Here is a 16707-nt window from a genome sequence, read left to right as displayed (position 1 = left end):
TACAATACTGTGCAAATGTCAGACATTCTATTTCATTTTCTAGTCAAAACAGACACTAAGGCCATACAGTTATTCATTTTTCAGTGTCAGGAAAAAAAAACAAAACTAACAAAACTATTTAACAAAGGTTGGAACTTACAGCAAGAAGGGCCAGGGTTCTTCCTGAGTGGAATTTACATGTTCCCCCTGTGTCTGCATGGGTTTCCTCCCACAGTCCAAAGACATGATGAGATGTTAAATGGCCATAGGTGTGAATGTGTATGTCTGTGTGTCTGCCCTGTGATGGACTGGTGACCTGTCTAGGGTGTTTCCACCCAGTGAGCGCTGGGATAGGCTCCAGCACCCCCACAACCTAAAAGGATTTTTCGGGAGATTTTTCTTATTTTTCCAAAGCATCCAAAGTTCAATCTTAAAAGATAGTTTTGATTTCTGGTGCTCAGAATCCAGGTAACACTCATCATACATAATCTATATATATTTAGATACATCATAACTATAGTCCATAAAATTTTACTCCACATCTCAGATCACCAGTTTGTGTTGCAATGCAAATTTTGTCCTTTTGTCTATTTCCTTTTTTTCTTGACAGCCTGCATATCCTTTCAGTCGCACAGCATTGTGTGGTCTTCTCACAGTGGAAGGTTGGACAGAAAACCTGTGGATTTTTGTTCAGATCTTAAGGAGCTTGATTTTCTTCTCTCTCCTAAAGATGAAACCCCTCCTGTTTTTCCTGCTTTGTTCTATAATACTTTATACTAACAATGTTTGCTATCCGGTGTCAACCAGAGGAGGATGGGTTCCCTTTCTGAGTCTTGGTTCCTCTCAATGTTTCTTCCTCTTGCCCTTAGGGAGTTTTTCCTTGCCACCGTCACCACAGGCTTGCTCATGAGGGCTTGGACCCGGATTTTCTCTTTTCTTTTTCTTTCTGTAATACTGACTGTTCTGTAAAGCTGCTTTGTGACAACACCTGTTGTAAAAAGCGCTATATAAATAAACTTTGCTTGCTTGCTTTGCTTAAGTGCTGTTTATCTGAAGATGACCATTTTGCCAGTGTAACCAGGTCTTGCACTGCTGTTATATCCATTTTTTCTATATTTTAATTTTTGTGCTCTTTTGAATTCTTATATCTAATATTAACAGAAATATTTCCTTTACCATTTTAGGTGCACATGACAAAGAAATATGCAAGGCAGCTAAGGTGTATTAGTGTAGCTGGTTGTATGAATGTTAGCGTCTCTCTGAAGGGAAACATAATGACAGTGACTCCTTGGAGAACAGCCTTTGTTGGGAGGACACAGGAATAAAATTTTAATATTGAAACAATTAAAGAGTTAAAGTGGCGGTAGATGCACAAAAGTAAAGAGCAGACAAATACAATACTGATAGATTTGATGTTATACTTAGTATTTGAGGCTTGTGCATAATTTTCTGTTAAATACATTTTTTTCAGCTTTTTTCCTACCACTGAAAAATGACCAGAAATTTTATTAAAAGTGCGGTCTCTGACCACAGTACTGTACATGCCTCAGTTCATCATAATGCCTCCCTAGAATTACGACATACAGTGTACAGGGTGTGGTGTAAGGATATATTTCGCACAGTTACAATTCCATTATGCCTTTTATTGGTCTGACCACTGCGTGCATACACACACACACACACACACACACACACACACACACACACACACACACACACACCCTGACGTCTTCTGATCAGAGAAAAGTCAAGCAGAGCCGAGCCAAAGACAACCTCCACTGCCACTGGAGACCAGAGAGAAAACATATCTACACCCTTCCAATTTCTTGAAGAAACATTCAGATTACACAGTCCAACCACGACCTTACGCTAAACACTTAAGTGGATAAAAAGTTCCCTGAGTAATTGAAAGGTGTGGAGTCCTCTGCTCCACTGCTTTGCTGGGATGATAGAAGCACCTTGCCTGCCATTTCCAAGATGAAGTGGAATAAGTGAGCTTTGTCTAGAGGTCTGTGTTCAGAACATGATGTGGCCTATGGGTGAACGTCTGAGCTGTTATTTAGAGTGCCTTAGAGAGGCTGACCAAGGTGAGAGCAGTCTGCCAATAATAAACACTCACAACCGCAAACAGCCAATCCTGATGTAGCATAATTTTTAGGTTTGTACAGATGCTTATCTAGTGAGTTGACTTTCTGTACTCATGGTACACACTGTAAAAAATGACTAATGAACAGTTACACAATCCCACCAAAAGTGGTACAAATCTGGGAGGGAAATGCTCGGAAGGGCTTGGTCATCGATCAAGGCCCAGCTGTCATGACTCCCAACAAAATACAGCGAATGCATAAGGCTTGGTGCAAATGTCAAAGTCAATGGCATGTTTAGTATATTTCAACAGCCCTCCAACTCTCTCCAGCTGGGAGCTAATACAACCCATCATTCGAAAGTCATAATTCAATATTCACCCTTTTATTCTCTGGTGCTGCCTATTTGGAAACTCTCAAACACTCAGAGAAGACTTGGCCTTCACAGGAAGCCACGCCTCAGAAGAAACCAGGCGTGAGCAAAGTCACAGTTTGTTCAAAGTTAATGAAAGGTCTCAAAAGCTTTGAGATACACAAAAAGAAAGAATTAAACCTTAAGGTCAAACCACATAGAAAAGGACTTCAAAACATTAGGAAAACGTTATGTGCCTATGAGAATTCACAAATGCCTGTCTTTATTGTGGTAAAAATGTTCAAAGCTTTTTAAAGTTTGGGTTTGTTCCCAGATTACATTTTGAGGCCAGCAATTATTTGAGTGAATGAACAGATGAATGGCTATGCTATTATTTGTAAATTCACACAATTGCATATATAGCTATTTATGAGCCCATTTGGATTTATCAGGATTTCTGCATGAATTTAAAATTTCATCTAACCTTCATCTTAGTGAAAAACAGATGAAGACAGTTTCATCTGACAAAGAGCACACAACATTTTACAGTGCCATAACTTCACTGAACAAACGAGTTAACAGTTCTGTTAAAACGTGTTAACAGAACAAGGACATTGCTGGGGAAACCTCTTTCAATCCATTAGGGGTGGGAATCTTTTGGCACCTCATGATTCGATTACGACTCAGAGGGCCGCGATGCGACTATAAAAACGATTATCGATGCATCTTTTTTCTTATACAGGATCTCTTTTACTTCTCACTGTGTAACTACTTGGTACTTTAAAGGCAAAGTATTTGTAATGATCCATAATGAATTTACTTCCAATATCTTTTATTATTATTATTATCTGACACTCAGCAGTTTTAATCTGGCAGGGCGGGTCAAACGCACACCTGAACTGACACCTGAACACCTGACTCCAATTATTCATTCCAACATGTCACTATCTTGGAGGTCCATAGGTTTTCCCACAATGATTGTTTAAATGATTTGTTTAATGAAGATAAGTTAGTGTAAATTGTAAAAACTGTGTGTTGTTTGTTAAATAAGACTCTCTTCATTATGAATCCAAGGACACCTACCAAGTTGTTTTAAGCTGATTTATTGAAGCGTATTTTAGTAAACATATCATTGGACATTCACCCCATTCTTACCACTCTATTGTGTTCGGAAAGTCTGAACCTCTATAATTATCAAAAACATGATGGAAGTTGCTAAAAATCCAACCCTGCATTTGGTCAAAAATGGCTAAATATCACTGCACAAAAAGGACAGAAAGGCATTATAATTTAAACTCTATAAAGTTTTACCTTAGTTGACTTTGAGGCACTGTGCCATTTTTGCATTAATTATATAGTCTATGGTGCTATGCCATGCAAGTAACTATTTCTTGGAAACCACTTGTAGATTAAAAACGGGTTCTGCATCTTTGAGCTAGACTGTAAGGGAGTTGATTCCATAACTAGAAAAATGACCATTAAGAGCCAGTCAGCTCAGTGATTTTAAATGTGACACTGTCATAGAATGTCCTGCTAGATCTGCCCTGGTCAACTATAAGTCCTATTATTTTGAAGCAGGAGCATCTAGGAGCAATGGCTTAGCCACAAAGCAGCTGACCTCACAAACTCATACCAAGCACATAGCACTTATAAATGGCCTATTCTCAGTTGTATCATTCACTACAGAACACCAAACTGCCTAATGGAAATAACATCAGCACAAGAACTGTGAGATGGGAGTTTCATGAAATTGGCTTTCGTTCCTAAGGAACTGCAAACAAACCCAAAGGTCACTATGCGCAATGCCAAGCGTCAGGCATAGTGGTGTAAAGCAGGCTGTCACTGGAGCAGTGGAAACATGTTCTGTGGAGTGATGAATCATGCTTCGCTATCTGGCAGTCTGATGGACTAATCATACCTACCAGAATGCACAGTGCCAACAGTAAAGTTTGGGGGATGTTTTCCAGGGTTTGGGATAGGCCCCAGTAAAGGATAATATTAATGCTACAGCATACACGGACATTTTAGACAGTTATATACTTCCAACTTTGTGGCAGCAGTTTAGGGAAGGCCCTTTCCTGTTACAACATGACTGTGCCCCTGTACAAAGCAAGGTCCATAGAAAAACTATTTGACTAGTTTGGAGTGGAGGAACTCCAGCGGCCTGCACAGAGCTTTGAGCTCAACCCCACTGGACACTTAGGATGAATTGGAATATCAATGGGGTGCCAGGCTTTCTGGTCCAACATTAGTGCCTGACTTCATAAATACTCTTTTGACTGAAAGGGCAAAAATTCCCACAGATACACTCTTGTGGAAAGTTTTCTAGGAAAAGTGATGATGTTATAGTCACAAAGGTGCTGCCAACTCTATATTAATGCCTATGGTTTTGGAATGGGGTGTCCAACAAGCTCATTTAGTAGTGATGGTGAAGTGTCCACATATGTTTGGCCATACAGTGTGTGTATATATACACATACTGTGTGTGTGTGTGTGTGTATATATATATATGCAGTACATACAGTATATATGTATATATTGCCTTTCATATCTTTGGAGCCATCCATTCAAAGGATTCACAAGATTTATGTAATCCAGATCCGAACTACACAAGACTGTGAAATGAGAGGAAAACATGCAACATTTGTTCATTTTGTTCCCTAACAATCCTGGAGGAGAGGTACCATCCGCAACAAAGCCAGATGACTAAGTGCGTTCCTTGTTGCTGTGAGGCTCTGTTGCCGCTCCAGGGCGAGTGCATTTGGAGAATGCAGACCAGGCTCCTCACAGCACTGATGGAAAGAACACAAGGTTCTGGCTATGGCTCATCCTCACACAGAGTAGAGAACAAGTGTACTCATGTTACACCGTGTCTGTCTACCCCCTACACTCACTCTGGCCTACAGCTTTAGACCCTGGCCAATCAACAGAAAGTCGTTTCAAATGACAAAGAGCTGTCTGTGCACAATTCACTCTCAGAGCCATTTCCTCCCTCTGTCCTGCTCAGGGCAAGTAAGTGCACCTGATGCAGTTTGATACACTTGAGCTCAGCAGGTGTGTGTATCTGTGCCAGAATCATTTCCGTGTCATCTCCAGCAGTAGCGCGTGAGAACATGGAAGGGGCAGTGAATGAATGACTAGAAAAAACAGGAATTTTTAAAGGTGCATCATGCAAGTTTTGGGGATTTGGAGACCTGTGTAGTGGAAATGTGTAATTGTGTGTAATTTAAAGAGACCTCAGCCAAAACTCAACGTTTTCTGAGGATGTAAGTGAATTATCTACTATTGTCATGATATCATCATCAGTATCATGTTGATTTTGCATGGAAGACCTAAACATTAAGTGGGACCTTCTTTTTGAGCCTTTGCACATTGGTAATATGTAAGAACCTAACACTTCTGCCTGAAAATGATTATTTCAGGCTTTCTGAAGCAAAAAAAAATCTTAAATAGGGCAGCTTTAAACCAACAGAATCAGTTATAAAATGGAAGGCTTAAAGCCTTATGCAGATACACATTTTATGTTTGGGGTCTCCAAGACATCAGTTGTGAAGTTTCTATATTCTTTGATTCTCTTATGTCAAGCACTTTAAAATTTCCCTCCCAAAATGTATCATTATTTATAGATTTCACAACATGCAAACCTGCTTTGCTACAGAAGAGAGGATTAAGGCTTCAATGATTTTCTGCCAACTGGACCAAAAAATAAAATAAAATAAAAAACAAGACAGGAACAAACATTTCAACTTTGAAATAATTACTATTATTTTAACACTTACGTCATTGTCAAATTTTTATCCCTCAAAGTTCAAACACTGTAAAAGTAACCTCAAAGGTACAGCATGGTCCTTAATGTCCATGAAGTGTGCCTTGAATGAAAAGGTACACTGCATTCATGTTCCTGTGGGAAAGTTGCTTATATGTACATCTTCACCATAAAAAGCCTGAAGTCAAAATAAGACCTTAAGGTACTGAAAACGTAACCTTGAGGCTACTACTGCGTTGGTAGTTTAGTACCTTGTCTAAGAGTGTGAGAAAATACCCAATGGCAACAAAACACAAGGGTTAGTTGTTCATATTTTTAATAAGACAGCTCTCAAGGCATTTCAAGTAGGGTTACTGCCTAACATTAACTGAGCACTCACCACAGTCTTTGTTCTCTTCTCCATAGAAGCCTGACTGGCAGCCCATGAAGCAGCGGTATGAGCCCAGTGTGTTCTCACAGTTCCATGTTCCACACACGTCACTGTACGACTTGCATTCATCCAGATCTATGCAAACACACATACACCACAGATTGTAGATGCAGGTAATACTGAACATTTCAGCTGTCATTTCACATAACAAAACTTTATGTTGACAAAATTCTAAATTTACAGAAGAAGGAAAATATATTCCTACAGTTAATGTGCATAAATGTTGTGATTTTTAATTCATTTTGGATGCTTTTTATTTGTCCATCATTTGTCATTATGGAACATTAACACAATATAAAGAGAAACTGAAATTTTCATGTTGTGTAAGAGTTAAATTAGGCCTGTAATGATCATGAAATTATAGCTGAGGATTACTTGCTGTACAAATAATTGACAATTTGACTTTTTTGTTCATTGAATGCTACTAAGAAAGCATGAGCCTAAAGTGGCCAGAACGGCTGACTAGCTATCTTGCTTCCAACTGACAAAAGATAGCTCAAGCTCAAATAAACAATCAGTATCCATTGCTGCCCTCTAAAGATGTTTGCTTTTAACTCAACTGATGAAAACACACCCAATTCACATAGGACTGTGAAATCTAACAACTGCACTCAGCCTAAATAATTGACCATTTGAAAAATTCTGATTGACAAATCTTTCAGCCAATCACATTTGTCTCTGTATTGTTCCATCAAATGGAGGAAAAACTTCAACAGAAAACCTGAAAACAAACCTGCAGTGAGAACAGTGCTGGCAGTAAATTAGTAAGACTTGTAGAGTCAGAAATCATTGAATTATGCTCTCTTTAAGGAAAGCTAAAGTTTATTTCAGTTACTTTATTTGCTATAAATCATTTTAATACAACATGTAATGGCAAATAATGTTTTACAAAATGTTAACATCTGTTAGCTAACTAGTTTTTCTTAATGTAGCTGCAAAAAGCTTGATGAATCAGATATCTTGTAAAGTCAGTTTATTTTTGACAGAAAAATGTTCCAAATGTACTATTCTGTGTGCTTCTAAACCTTCGGTTGTACTGTACTACTAACAGGAGGTGAAACTTTCTCAGAATTTTGCAAATGGTCTACTGCAATCAGCTTAAACAATTGTGAGGAGATGATTATGTAATAATCGTGACAGGTCTAGTTAGAGTATTTTGATATTACAGTGGCAAAATATATCATACACTTGGCTTTAATGCACAACTTCTGAAAACAGTGAAACACAGACTCACCCTCGCACTCCTTCGTGTCCTCGGAGAACTCGTAGCCTGACTCACACAGACACTGATAGGAGCCATCTGTGTTCATACACTGTCCATTAGTGCATGTTCCTGCTACACCACACTCATCCACATCTAACACAGAGAGACAGGAGCAGAGGAGAGGTAGAAGAGAGGGAAAGATAAAGATGAAACTGCGAAGGGAGAACTTCTTTCCTGAACGTGATGATCCCATTTGTGGTGATCGTCTCGTGTGTAAAGGAATAGTTTGGCAGAGGTTTTTTTCCCTCCTCACTCCAAACGTAATCAATCAGCCAAGACATGTTTGGAGTCTGATGTTTCCTGTAGTTTTGCACTTGAGCTGCAAATGTAGCTATCAAGTAATGAAAGCCTATATACCACCAATTAGCAACATCCAAACTGCATGCTTAATAATCATCACACACCTGTCCGAATGCAAAAGTCAGAGACCACTCTTCTTTTATTTAATGTCCAATTAAAACAGCTATTAAGTAAGTTATTCATTTTACTTGAGATATTTCTGAGGAGATTAGTTATAAGATCAACACTATGAGTCTGAAAGGATGTGTAGCTTTCAAGAAGCAAAAAAGAAAAAGCAAAGTGAACAAAGAAGCTGTTTTGTTCTTAGAATAATGAACTGACCAACCCAGAGTCCCGATCTCAACATCACTGAATGTGTTTTAGATTATTTGGATTGCAAGAAGCAGAAAATACAACCAACTTCTAAGACTGAACATTCGAGGTGTGGAAAAATATCCCTGCCTATTTCTTTGAAACGCTGAAAGCAAGTCTCTTGAAAAGAATTGAAGCTGCATTAAAGGCGAAGGGTGGACACATTAAAACTGAGAATTTTTATATTATATTTGGTTGTTGAGGCTTCTGTGCCTTTTTTTTTTGATCAGTATGTTTTTCTGCTTTTTTCCCCAACACTGAAAACAAAAAAAATCTCCTGGTCATTTTACCCAGAAATTAAAATGATTATCGCACAGACCTTAAAAAGATCCTAATAAATCAAGCCAATAATGAGAAAGATAGGAACTCTACTTCAGTATAAATCATGTTTTTAAAGAAAAATGATTAATATTGCTCTCACAACTGAAATAAACTCAATATCATTTCTAGATCATATGAAGTGCATCTAGTATAAAACCACTAATTACAGCATTCAGAGCTCATTTACAATCTGAATGGATGAACTAATTTTGAAATGATTTAATCTACGGATTAGAGTGTAAGTAGTTTCCATGTTTGAATCACATCCAAATAAAGCACAGCCAGTGCTGTATTCCAATGGTACAGTGCCCAAGTTACTGCACTCTCCAAGCATGCAAGGAAAAAAAAAAAAAGAAAAATAATATCCTGTGCTCAGACTGGGAACATTCTTGAATTCAACTAGTAAAAAATTAATAATGACGCCTACATGCTTGATTAAATAAGGATTGGAAGATAATTGTTACATTACCGCATAACTTACAAGCCACTTAACTTAGTCACAAGTAAAGGCAGCAGTCCGAACAGTGGAACACATTACATAAAGAACCCTTTTACTTACTCCAAGGCCTGATAACAAGAACAGCTGAGAAAATTTCATGTAAGAAAGGTCTTTGTGTGGAGCATGTGGAATATGTGGAGAACAAAAGAGTAACAAACTACATGTATTGCCCATAAGGATAAGGGCTCTTGTATTTGAGGTTATATTCCCACGTATACAACAAAGACACAAAAACACGTTTGCTTTCTGTACCTAACTGAATATATGAGGACATCAAGCATTTCTTATGCTGAATGTTTTGAGTAATGCTTGATTTCCACTGTCACTTTTCAACTATGTAAGACAAATATCTGCATTTCATGATTGACCTATTAATGTCCATGTATAATTCTGAAATTTGACATTTTCTTTGTTTTCTAATTCCCATATGCTCTCTGAACTTGATGCCTGACGTCATTTCTCTAATCCGCCAAACCATATGGCTAAAAAGCGGATTTATCACTTTATTTATCACATTAAACTCATTTAGTCAGTTTTCAGACAGCTGACAACGTGCTCATTTATTAAAAGCTGTGAAAAGCTTAGCGTCCCCAAACTTTTGACAGGCATTTATACTCACAAATGTGTATGTCATTGTTGTCAGGATAAAACTTTGAATCTCCAAGAAAGCAGCTTTAGAGGAAAAGGTAAAAATATTTTTCACTTACGTAATGTAACAAAAACATATTCTATGTCATTTTTGACCATTTTTACTGGTCCATTCAATATGAAAGTCTGACTCTGTTTAAAAGGCAGCTGGCAATTTCAAATGACAAGGTGAAAAAATGATGCACCCACACACTCCATCCCTCATGTCCCATGCTAGTGACCCATTGCCACAGACTGCCCGCAGCAGGATACACACAGACGAAGGAAACTAAGCTCAGTCTGATTTATAGCATAATTAGAACCCAGTATTTGAGGTGGCACTGGGCCAGAAGGGTGTGTGTGCCTATGTGCAGGCTGAATGGCACTGCACAACATTAAGAATATTTAGTGCAGCTTGCTATGTTTCAGAAATAAGTCACATTTTTTGGCCTGTAGCAGAAGGCTCACATCTTGTGAAAAAGTTCTTTTCTGCATTAACTTATACATTTGAACTTAAGCTTAAGTTCCTTGACACTGTAGAAAGACCCATTTCATCAAGTGTATATTTGAGTATATTAACTATTTAACTAATTAACTGCAGGCTCATTATTTAAGTTTACTTACTAAAGCTATGCTATATAAGATTTGGAGATTTGGAAATGTGTAATTGCATACAAGTGGATGAATTTCATTATTGCAAGTGTCTTAAAAGAGTACTAAAAAAAATCAGTCAAAACTTGAAGGACATGTCTTCCAAGAATGTAAGTAAACTATGCATTACTGTCATTAGTATAGCCTTGATTTTGCATTTGAGACCTAAACATTGAGTCGAACCTTCTTTTTGAGCCTATGTGTGTAACATTAACGTGTAAAGACGTATGATATGGTCTCAAAAAAAAACCCTGCAAAAATTCAACCCGAGGCATCTGATTTTTACAGAATTATTTCATGCACATCATATGTTAGTGTTGTGTTGTGTTGTGTTTTTTTTTGCTTTTTTTGTGACTCAGTCATGCTACCTCTTTCAACTTTAACAAAAAGATCCTAGGGCTTAATTATATAACAGTTACTTTTGATCACATAACATATTAAGACTGCCATAACCCTTAAATATCACTGCTGTTGTAGCAAAACCTTGTATGTCCATTTTTGTAGTTTTTCAGTTTTCGACCTGATAATAAAATGCCTGTAGCCCTTTACATTGTGTGTAAATTGCATGAAGAATGGACCAAAAGAAATGACCCAAAAAAGTCTACTTCTATTGACTTGCATTAAAAGTACAGCATGTTTTTTCCTTCTCCTGTAGTTGTCAATTTGGAGATATGGGGTATTTCTCTGACAGCAGTGATATGCAACATTTTTGTGTTTTATTTTTAAATTCAGTAAATAAACAGTACAATTGCATTCAAGCATGTAGAAGTGTGGTCTCTGTGAAGGAGGTTTTAACTCACTTTTACTTAGAAAATTAACAAAAGATAATTTTACCCAACTTACTGTATACAGTACTTCATACTATCACTGTTCTTGCAACAACTTTTCAGACAGGTTTTCTTACAGCCTCTCTCTGGACACCTTTCATGTACAGAAAGTCTGAATCAGTGAATCAGGATACAGTGAATGTTGTGCTTGGTGATATTCCTACTGCTGTTTCCAGCATGGTGTTTCTGGGCTTTTTCACTCTGAGTGTAGTGTGAAATGACAGCAGACATGAGTGAGGTTGCCCGGTCAACGACACAGTGCAGAGTGTACAGGGTGAGGCTCTGGCCTCCAGTACAACTCAATATACTACAACAACAGAGAATAAGAGAGACTGATGAAGTCTCTCCACAGTCCATTAGAAGCAATAAGTGAGCCTGATAGCCCTCCTCAGCCCCCACCCCCACCCCCCGTTCATCTTGTCTCCTTAGACACTATTCTCCTCCTTCTACTTTATCAGCTTTATCAGGTTAATTTCCCCCACATTCCACTCCATTCCATTTTCTCTTATTATGAAAACTTGCTTTTTTCTAATCGCTGTTTTTTAAACCCTCTCACCTTCTCCCTACGTGCCCTTGTCTCTCATTTTTACTTTGATTATGCTGTGACTTTAGAAAAAGAAAAAGACTATTATGAAGTTTGTTGGTCGACTTTAGTGCTGTAGATATGTTTGGCTTGTCTCCATATTAGGGTTGTTTCAGTAAGCAGGGTGCGGTCCACACATTCAGAAACCCTCAACGAGCGCTCTGCCCTTAACTTCGCCCCAGTCTCTCTGCAAGTGCTCTTTACTTTGGCTCTCGCCATGCAAACCAAGGATCTGGTGTACTCAACACATTTTTGCAGAAAATCTAAGGTCAAATGAATCAGATGGCAATTCCTTTACATACTATTAGCATTACTTACAGTGTTAAAGGGGAATTCAAGGGTTTTGTTGTGAAATGGTGTATTGTACAGAAATGTACACACTTCGATTTCTTTAAAATAGTGGTATGAGGAACCAGAAGTTTAAATTTATTTATTTATTTCTACTTTATTTATTATCCAAAATGACCAATGGACATACATAAAATGGAGTTTTTACAATGTTGATAATGCAGGGAGATTCACTCGAAAGAGGTCCTGAATATTCTGTAATAACTCTCGCTAGGATGAAGCAATCTGAACAAAACCTTCTCAGTATATGGAGCTTCGAACAAGCCGGGATGCCCCTGCGTCAGAGCGATGAGGTAGGCGCAGGACAGCAGTTGAGACGTTTAACCTTTGTTTGCACCTTTTGGGTGCATACCCCTATACCCCTTCATGTGCCTGGCAGAAAATGGAGATCAATTCCAGCATTGCATGTGTCGAGATATGTAGCATATTTTTTTGGCTCAGAGTGCTTCATCCTAACGGGAGTTACAACTGAATATTCGGGTCCTCTTTCAAGTGAATCTCCCTGTAGTAACAAGGGAAAAAAAAATTTTTGTGCTATTTTGCCATAGGACACCTTACATGTACCTCTCCACCATGAATTAATTAAAAAAACATGTTATAGACCAAAGGCGTATAGAAAACGTACCCTGAAACACTTCATTTCATCACCACCATTGTGACACTAAGTTTCTCATAAATTACATATTTTGTACTAAACCACTATTCATGAGTGTGTACATCTTAATGACTGATGAAAAAAGATTGGGGGGGGGGGGGGGGTGATGGAATTTACTTTTAAAACTTAATTTTACATTAACACTGATGCCAAATTCACTGCCCACATTGAATAATTTGTCACATATCACCAAACGTATTTGCATGTGGTCAAAAACGTCACCATATAGTGTTTCAAGACTATTTAAGTTCTAACCCACAGCAGAACAGTTCAATAACTATTGACGCATCATTAATATGAACATCTGTACATTCATAACGTGCAAAATACACTAAAAGTTAAATGCGAAAGTAAAGGTGTACCTCTGCAGTCAGCGTCCCTCAGCTCGAAGCCTATGTGGCAGTCACAGTGGTAAGACCCGGCAATGTTTATACAGTCTCCATGCAGACACATTGCCATGCTCTCACATTCATTAACATCTGTGGGAACAGGTGATACAAAGCAATTTCATTCCTTTCATTCACTTAAGAAGTATCGCTAAAGTTTGGCCTTTTCTATCTCAGAGCGACGCAGAGAAACTTGTTCACGTGTTTGTTACGAGCAGACTTGACTACTATAAAGCTCTTCTTACTGGACTTCATAAGAAAACTACACATCCCTTACAACTCATACAAAATGCAGCAGCGTGGATCCTAACAAAAACAAAAAAAAGTTCACATCACTCCTATTTTGAAGGAATTGCACTTGGCTGCCTGTATCGTCCAGGATAGATTTCAAGGTTCTGCTACTAGTCTTTTAACACAAAGCTTAAAACACAAAATATCTGTCTGTTTATGTTCCGGCGCGTAATCTAAGATCTGCAGATAGTGGCCTTCTACAGATATACTCTGTAAAATACAGAAAACATGGAGAGGCCTCTTTCAGTATGCATCTAAACTGTGGAATTCAATTCCATCTTTTACTAGACAGTCAAGCTCAGTGCTGCAGCTAAACACGTATCTCTTTAAACTAGCATTTAACTAAAACAATGTCTTGTGTTTATTTTTATCTTGTTATTTAATCTTCTTCTTTTTCTAATTCTAATTCTATTTAAATACTAATGATCTCTTTTATAACTATGTTTTATCACCTGTCTATAAAGCACTTTAAGCTGCCAACAGCATGAAAAATATATAAATAAAATATATAAATAAAATTATTATTATTTTCATTATTATTATTATTGTTATTATTAGTAGTAGTAGTAGTAATTTGTAAGGACTGTGCTTTTGATATGTATCAGTAGGATAACCACAGTAAATAGAGCAAAATGTTCAATGGAATGTAAAAAAGGTTAACATAACACTAAAGCAATATTTCTCAGAAATCCAGGACTAAATTACACAAGAAATTGTGATTGTTTAAAAAATATGTTTAGTGGCTTTGGCTTAGTCTGCATGTAGCAAACTGGGCTTACATTATATGCCTATTTATGTAATATACTTTCCAATGATCACCTAGGGACTGATTATATGTTTAACAAAGTAAAAGGTTTCTGGATTTCATGTGTCTAGTTCACCACTGAAATTCAAGCAAATGGCTGTCTACCTTCACATGTGCGGCGGTCAGATGAGAGCTTGTAGCCGGGACCACAGGTCATACAGGAGTACGAACCCTCAGTGTTCATACAGCCAGCCTGTGGGCACACTTCAGGAGACTGGCATTCATCAATATCTGCAACACAAAGCCAACACACAATATGTGCTGTCAAAACCAACAAAACCATTACAGAGTGGATAAGCAATAAAAAATAATCTGGAGTGGGCTATTAACTGAAATATACTGGCCAGGAAAAGAAACCTTGGTGGTCTTCCTTTTTCATCTCCTGCTGCACTACAATGTTGCCCTACACTAAGTTCCATTTATTTAGATACCATCAATACCTCCTCACTTTTCAATCAAAACGCAAGTTGATTCCAATCCACCTACTTTCGAACGCAGACAAAAAGGCCCATAACGATCTGCCGATAACCAAACAAAACGGACTGCATACCGCAGAGAATTAGCCGAAGTCTGTTAGTCTGCACATAGGCTGCAGTGAGTGGGCTCCTGCATTATTAAACTGCATTGACAGAGCTGTTGATGAGGAGGAGGCGAGAGACAAGGTATGCAGGGAGGGGAACTCCATCCAAAACAGCAAGTTATTACAGGTGCTTCATAATGACTGAATCAACAAACACTCACAGCACAGGCACTGCATGAAAGCTGGAAATTCCATAACCTGGCACTGCTCAGCCATCTGCACACGCACTGTTAGGGTACAGAATTTCACTGCGTTGTGTGTGTTTGTGTGCACTAGACAGGTAGAAGCAGGAAGCTGGCTTTTCATTTCAAATGAAGTACAGTGAGTTCAGACGTGTCGACTAAATCTCAGCAGAATCTACTTAGATAAAATATCTGAAATTTTCCCAAAGCAAATGCAAATGTAACACACATCTGGTCATTTTACAATGAAATTCTGGTGATGGTTTAAAGACTATTAGGTAAAGTTCAAAAGCCAAGCTTTTTTTAGTAATGTTATCCCAGCCTTAAAAGAAGTTGCTTTGAAAATATAGTATTAGGCACAAGCTACCCTTCATTTTTTATTTCCTGTCAAAATGGCCATCAAGTTATTCATATTTCATATTTCAGTCATTCATATTTAAATGAAACTTACACAGAAGCCTCAACAAGTAAATATAATAAAATGTATTCAGTATTTAGTATGTCCACACTTTGCCTTTATCACAGCTTCCATTTATTTTTATATTTATTAATTTATTTACAAGTTATCCCAGATACATTCAATAATGTTGAAGTATGGACTCAGGGGTGGCCAGTCCAAGGCCTAAGCTTCAGCACCTTCTTTGTTTGATTTTTTTCATCAGTAATGGATTATTGACAGCTACACATCCTTTCAGACTCATATCATTTAATTTTTTTCAGATCTGAAGTCTGAAAATTTCAGTTTATCAGTTTATCTAAAGGGGACAATTTTTATTTATTGAACTCCAGTTTTGGAAACTACTGGGTTTTTTTACACTGATTTTCCTTTGACTTTCTCCTTCCTTATGCCAGAAGAGCATGAGTTCGGTGTGGAGTTTGCATGTTCTGTCTGGGTTTCCTCCCACAGTCCAAAGACATGCAGTCAGGCTAATTGGACATGCTACAATTACCCCTAGGTGTGGACTGGTGACCTGTCCAAGGTATCCTGCCTTCCGCCCGGTAACAGCTGGGATAGGGTCCATCCCCCCAACTGCGACCCAGAATGATAAGTGGTTTAGAAAATGTGTGTGTGTGTGTGTGTGTAACGTAAGCCCCAAATATACAGGCCTAACAGAGTGCTACAATACTAATCTTTCTTCCTTTCTCCAGCAATATGTATATCTATTTGTTTTACTGTGTGCTGTCCATCTACGCTAGCACTGGTTGGCCATCCTCAGACATCTCTAAGCCAGCGCTACAAATGCTACGTGAGCAGAAGCCTAAGGTGTTCCTGCACAGCTGGCTTGGGAACACACTAAACAGCAACCATTCATCAAAGTCTGGGCAAGATGGCAAACAGTCACACAGAAATGAAAAACAGAGAGCAGTTTATTCTGAGAGAAAATTTGTCAATGACATTAATACACAAGATGGATAGATAAAGTGC

At 38.0% G+C, this 16707-nt stretch overlaps 1 protein-coding gene across 2 annotated transcripts in view; it reads right to left on the bottom strand.

Annotated features, from left to right (window-relative positions):
* LOC108423407 (latent-transforming growth factor beta-binding protein 2) overlaps window positions 1-16707 on the bottom strand; it is a 151997-nt gene that overhangs the window by 18908 nt on the left and 116382 nt on the right. For both annotated transcript variants that reach the window (XM_037542200.1, XM_037542201.1), the window contains exons 25-28: window positions 14625-14750; window positions 13400-13516; window positions 7846-7968; window positions 6561-6686 (exon numbers count right to left, since the gene is read on the bottom strand). In XM_037542200.1, coding sequence (XP_037398097.1) covers window positions 6561-6686; window positions 7846-7968; window positions 13400-13516; window positions 14625-14750 — 492 coding nt within the window. The remainder of the gene's footprint in view (window positions 1-6560; window positions 6687-7845; window positions 7969-13399; window positions 13517-14624; window positions 14751-16707) is intronic.

This window comes from Pygocentrus nattereri, chromosome 10 (assembly GCF_015220715.1).
Source record: "Pygocentrus nattereri isolate fPygNat1 chromosome 10, fPygNat1.pri, whole genome shotgun sequence".
Taxonomy (NCBI): Eukaryota; Metazoa; Chordata; class Actinopteri; order Characiformes; family Serrasalmidae; genus Pygocentrus; species Pygocentrus nattereri.
Note: the sequence above shows the minus strand (reverse complement) of the source record. Positions and strands in the feature narration are given on the sequence as shown.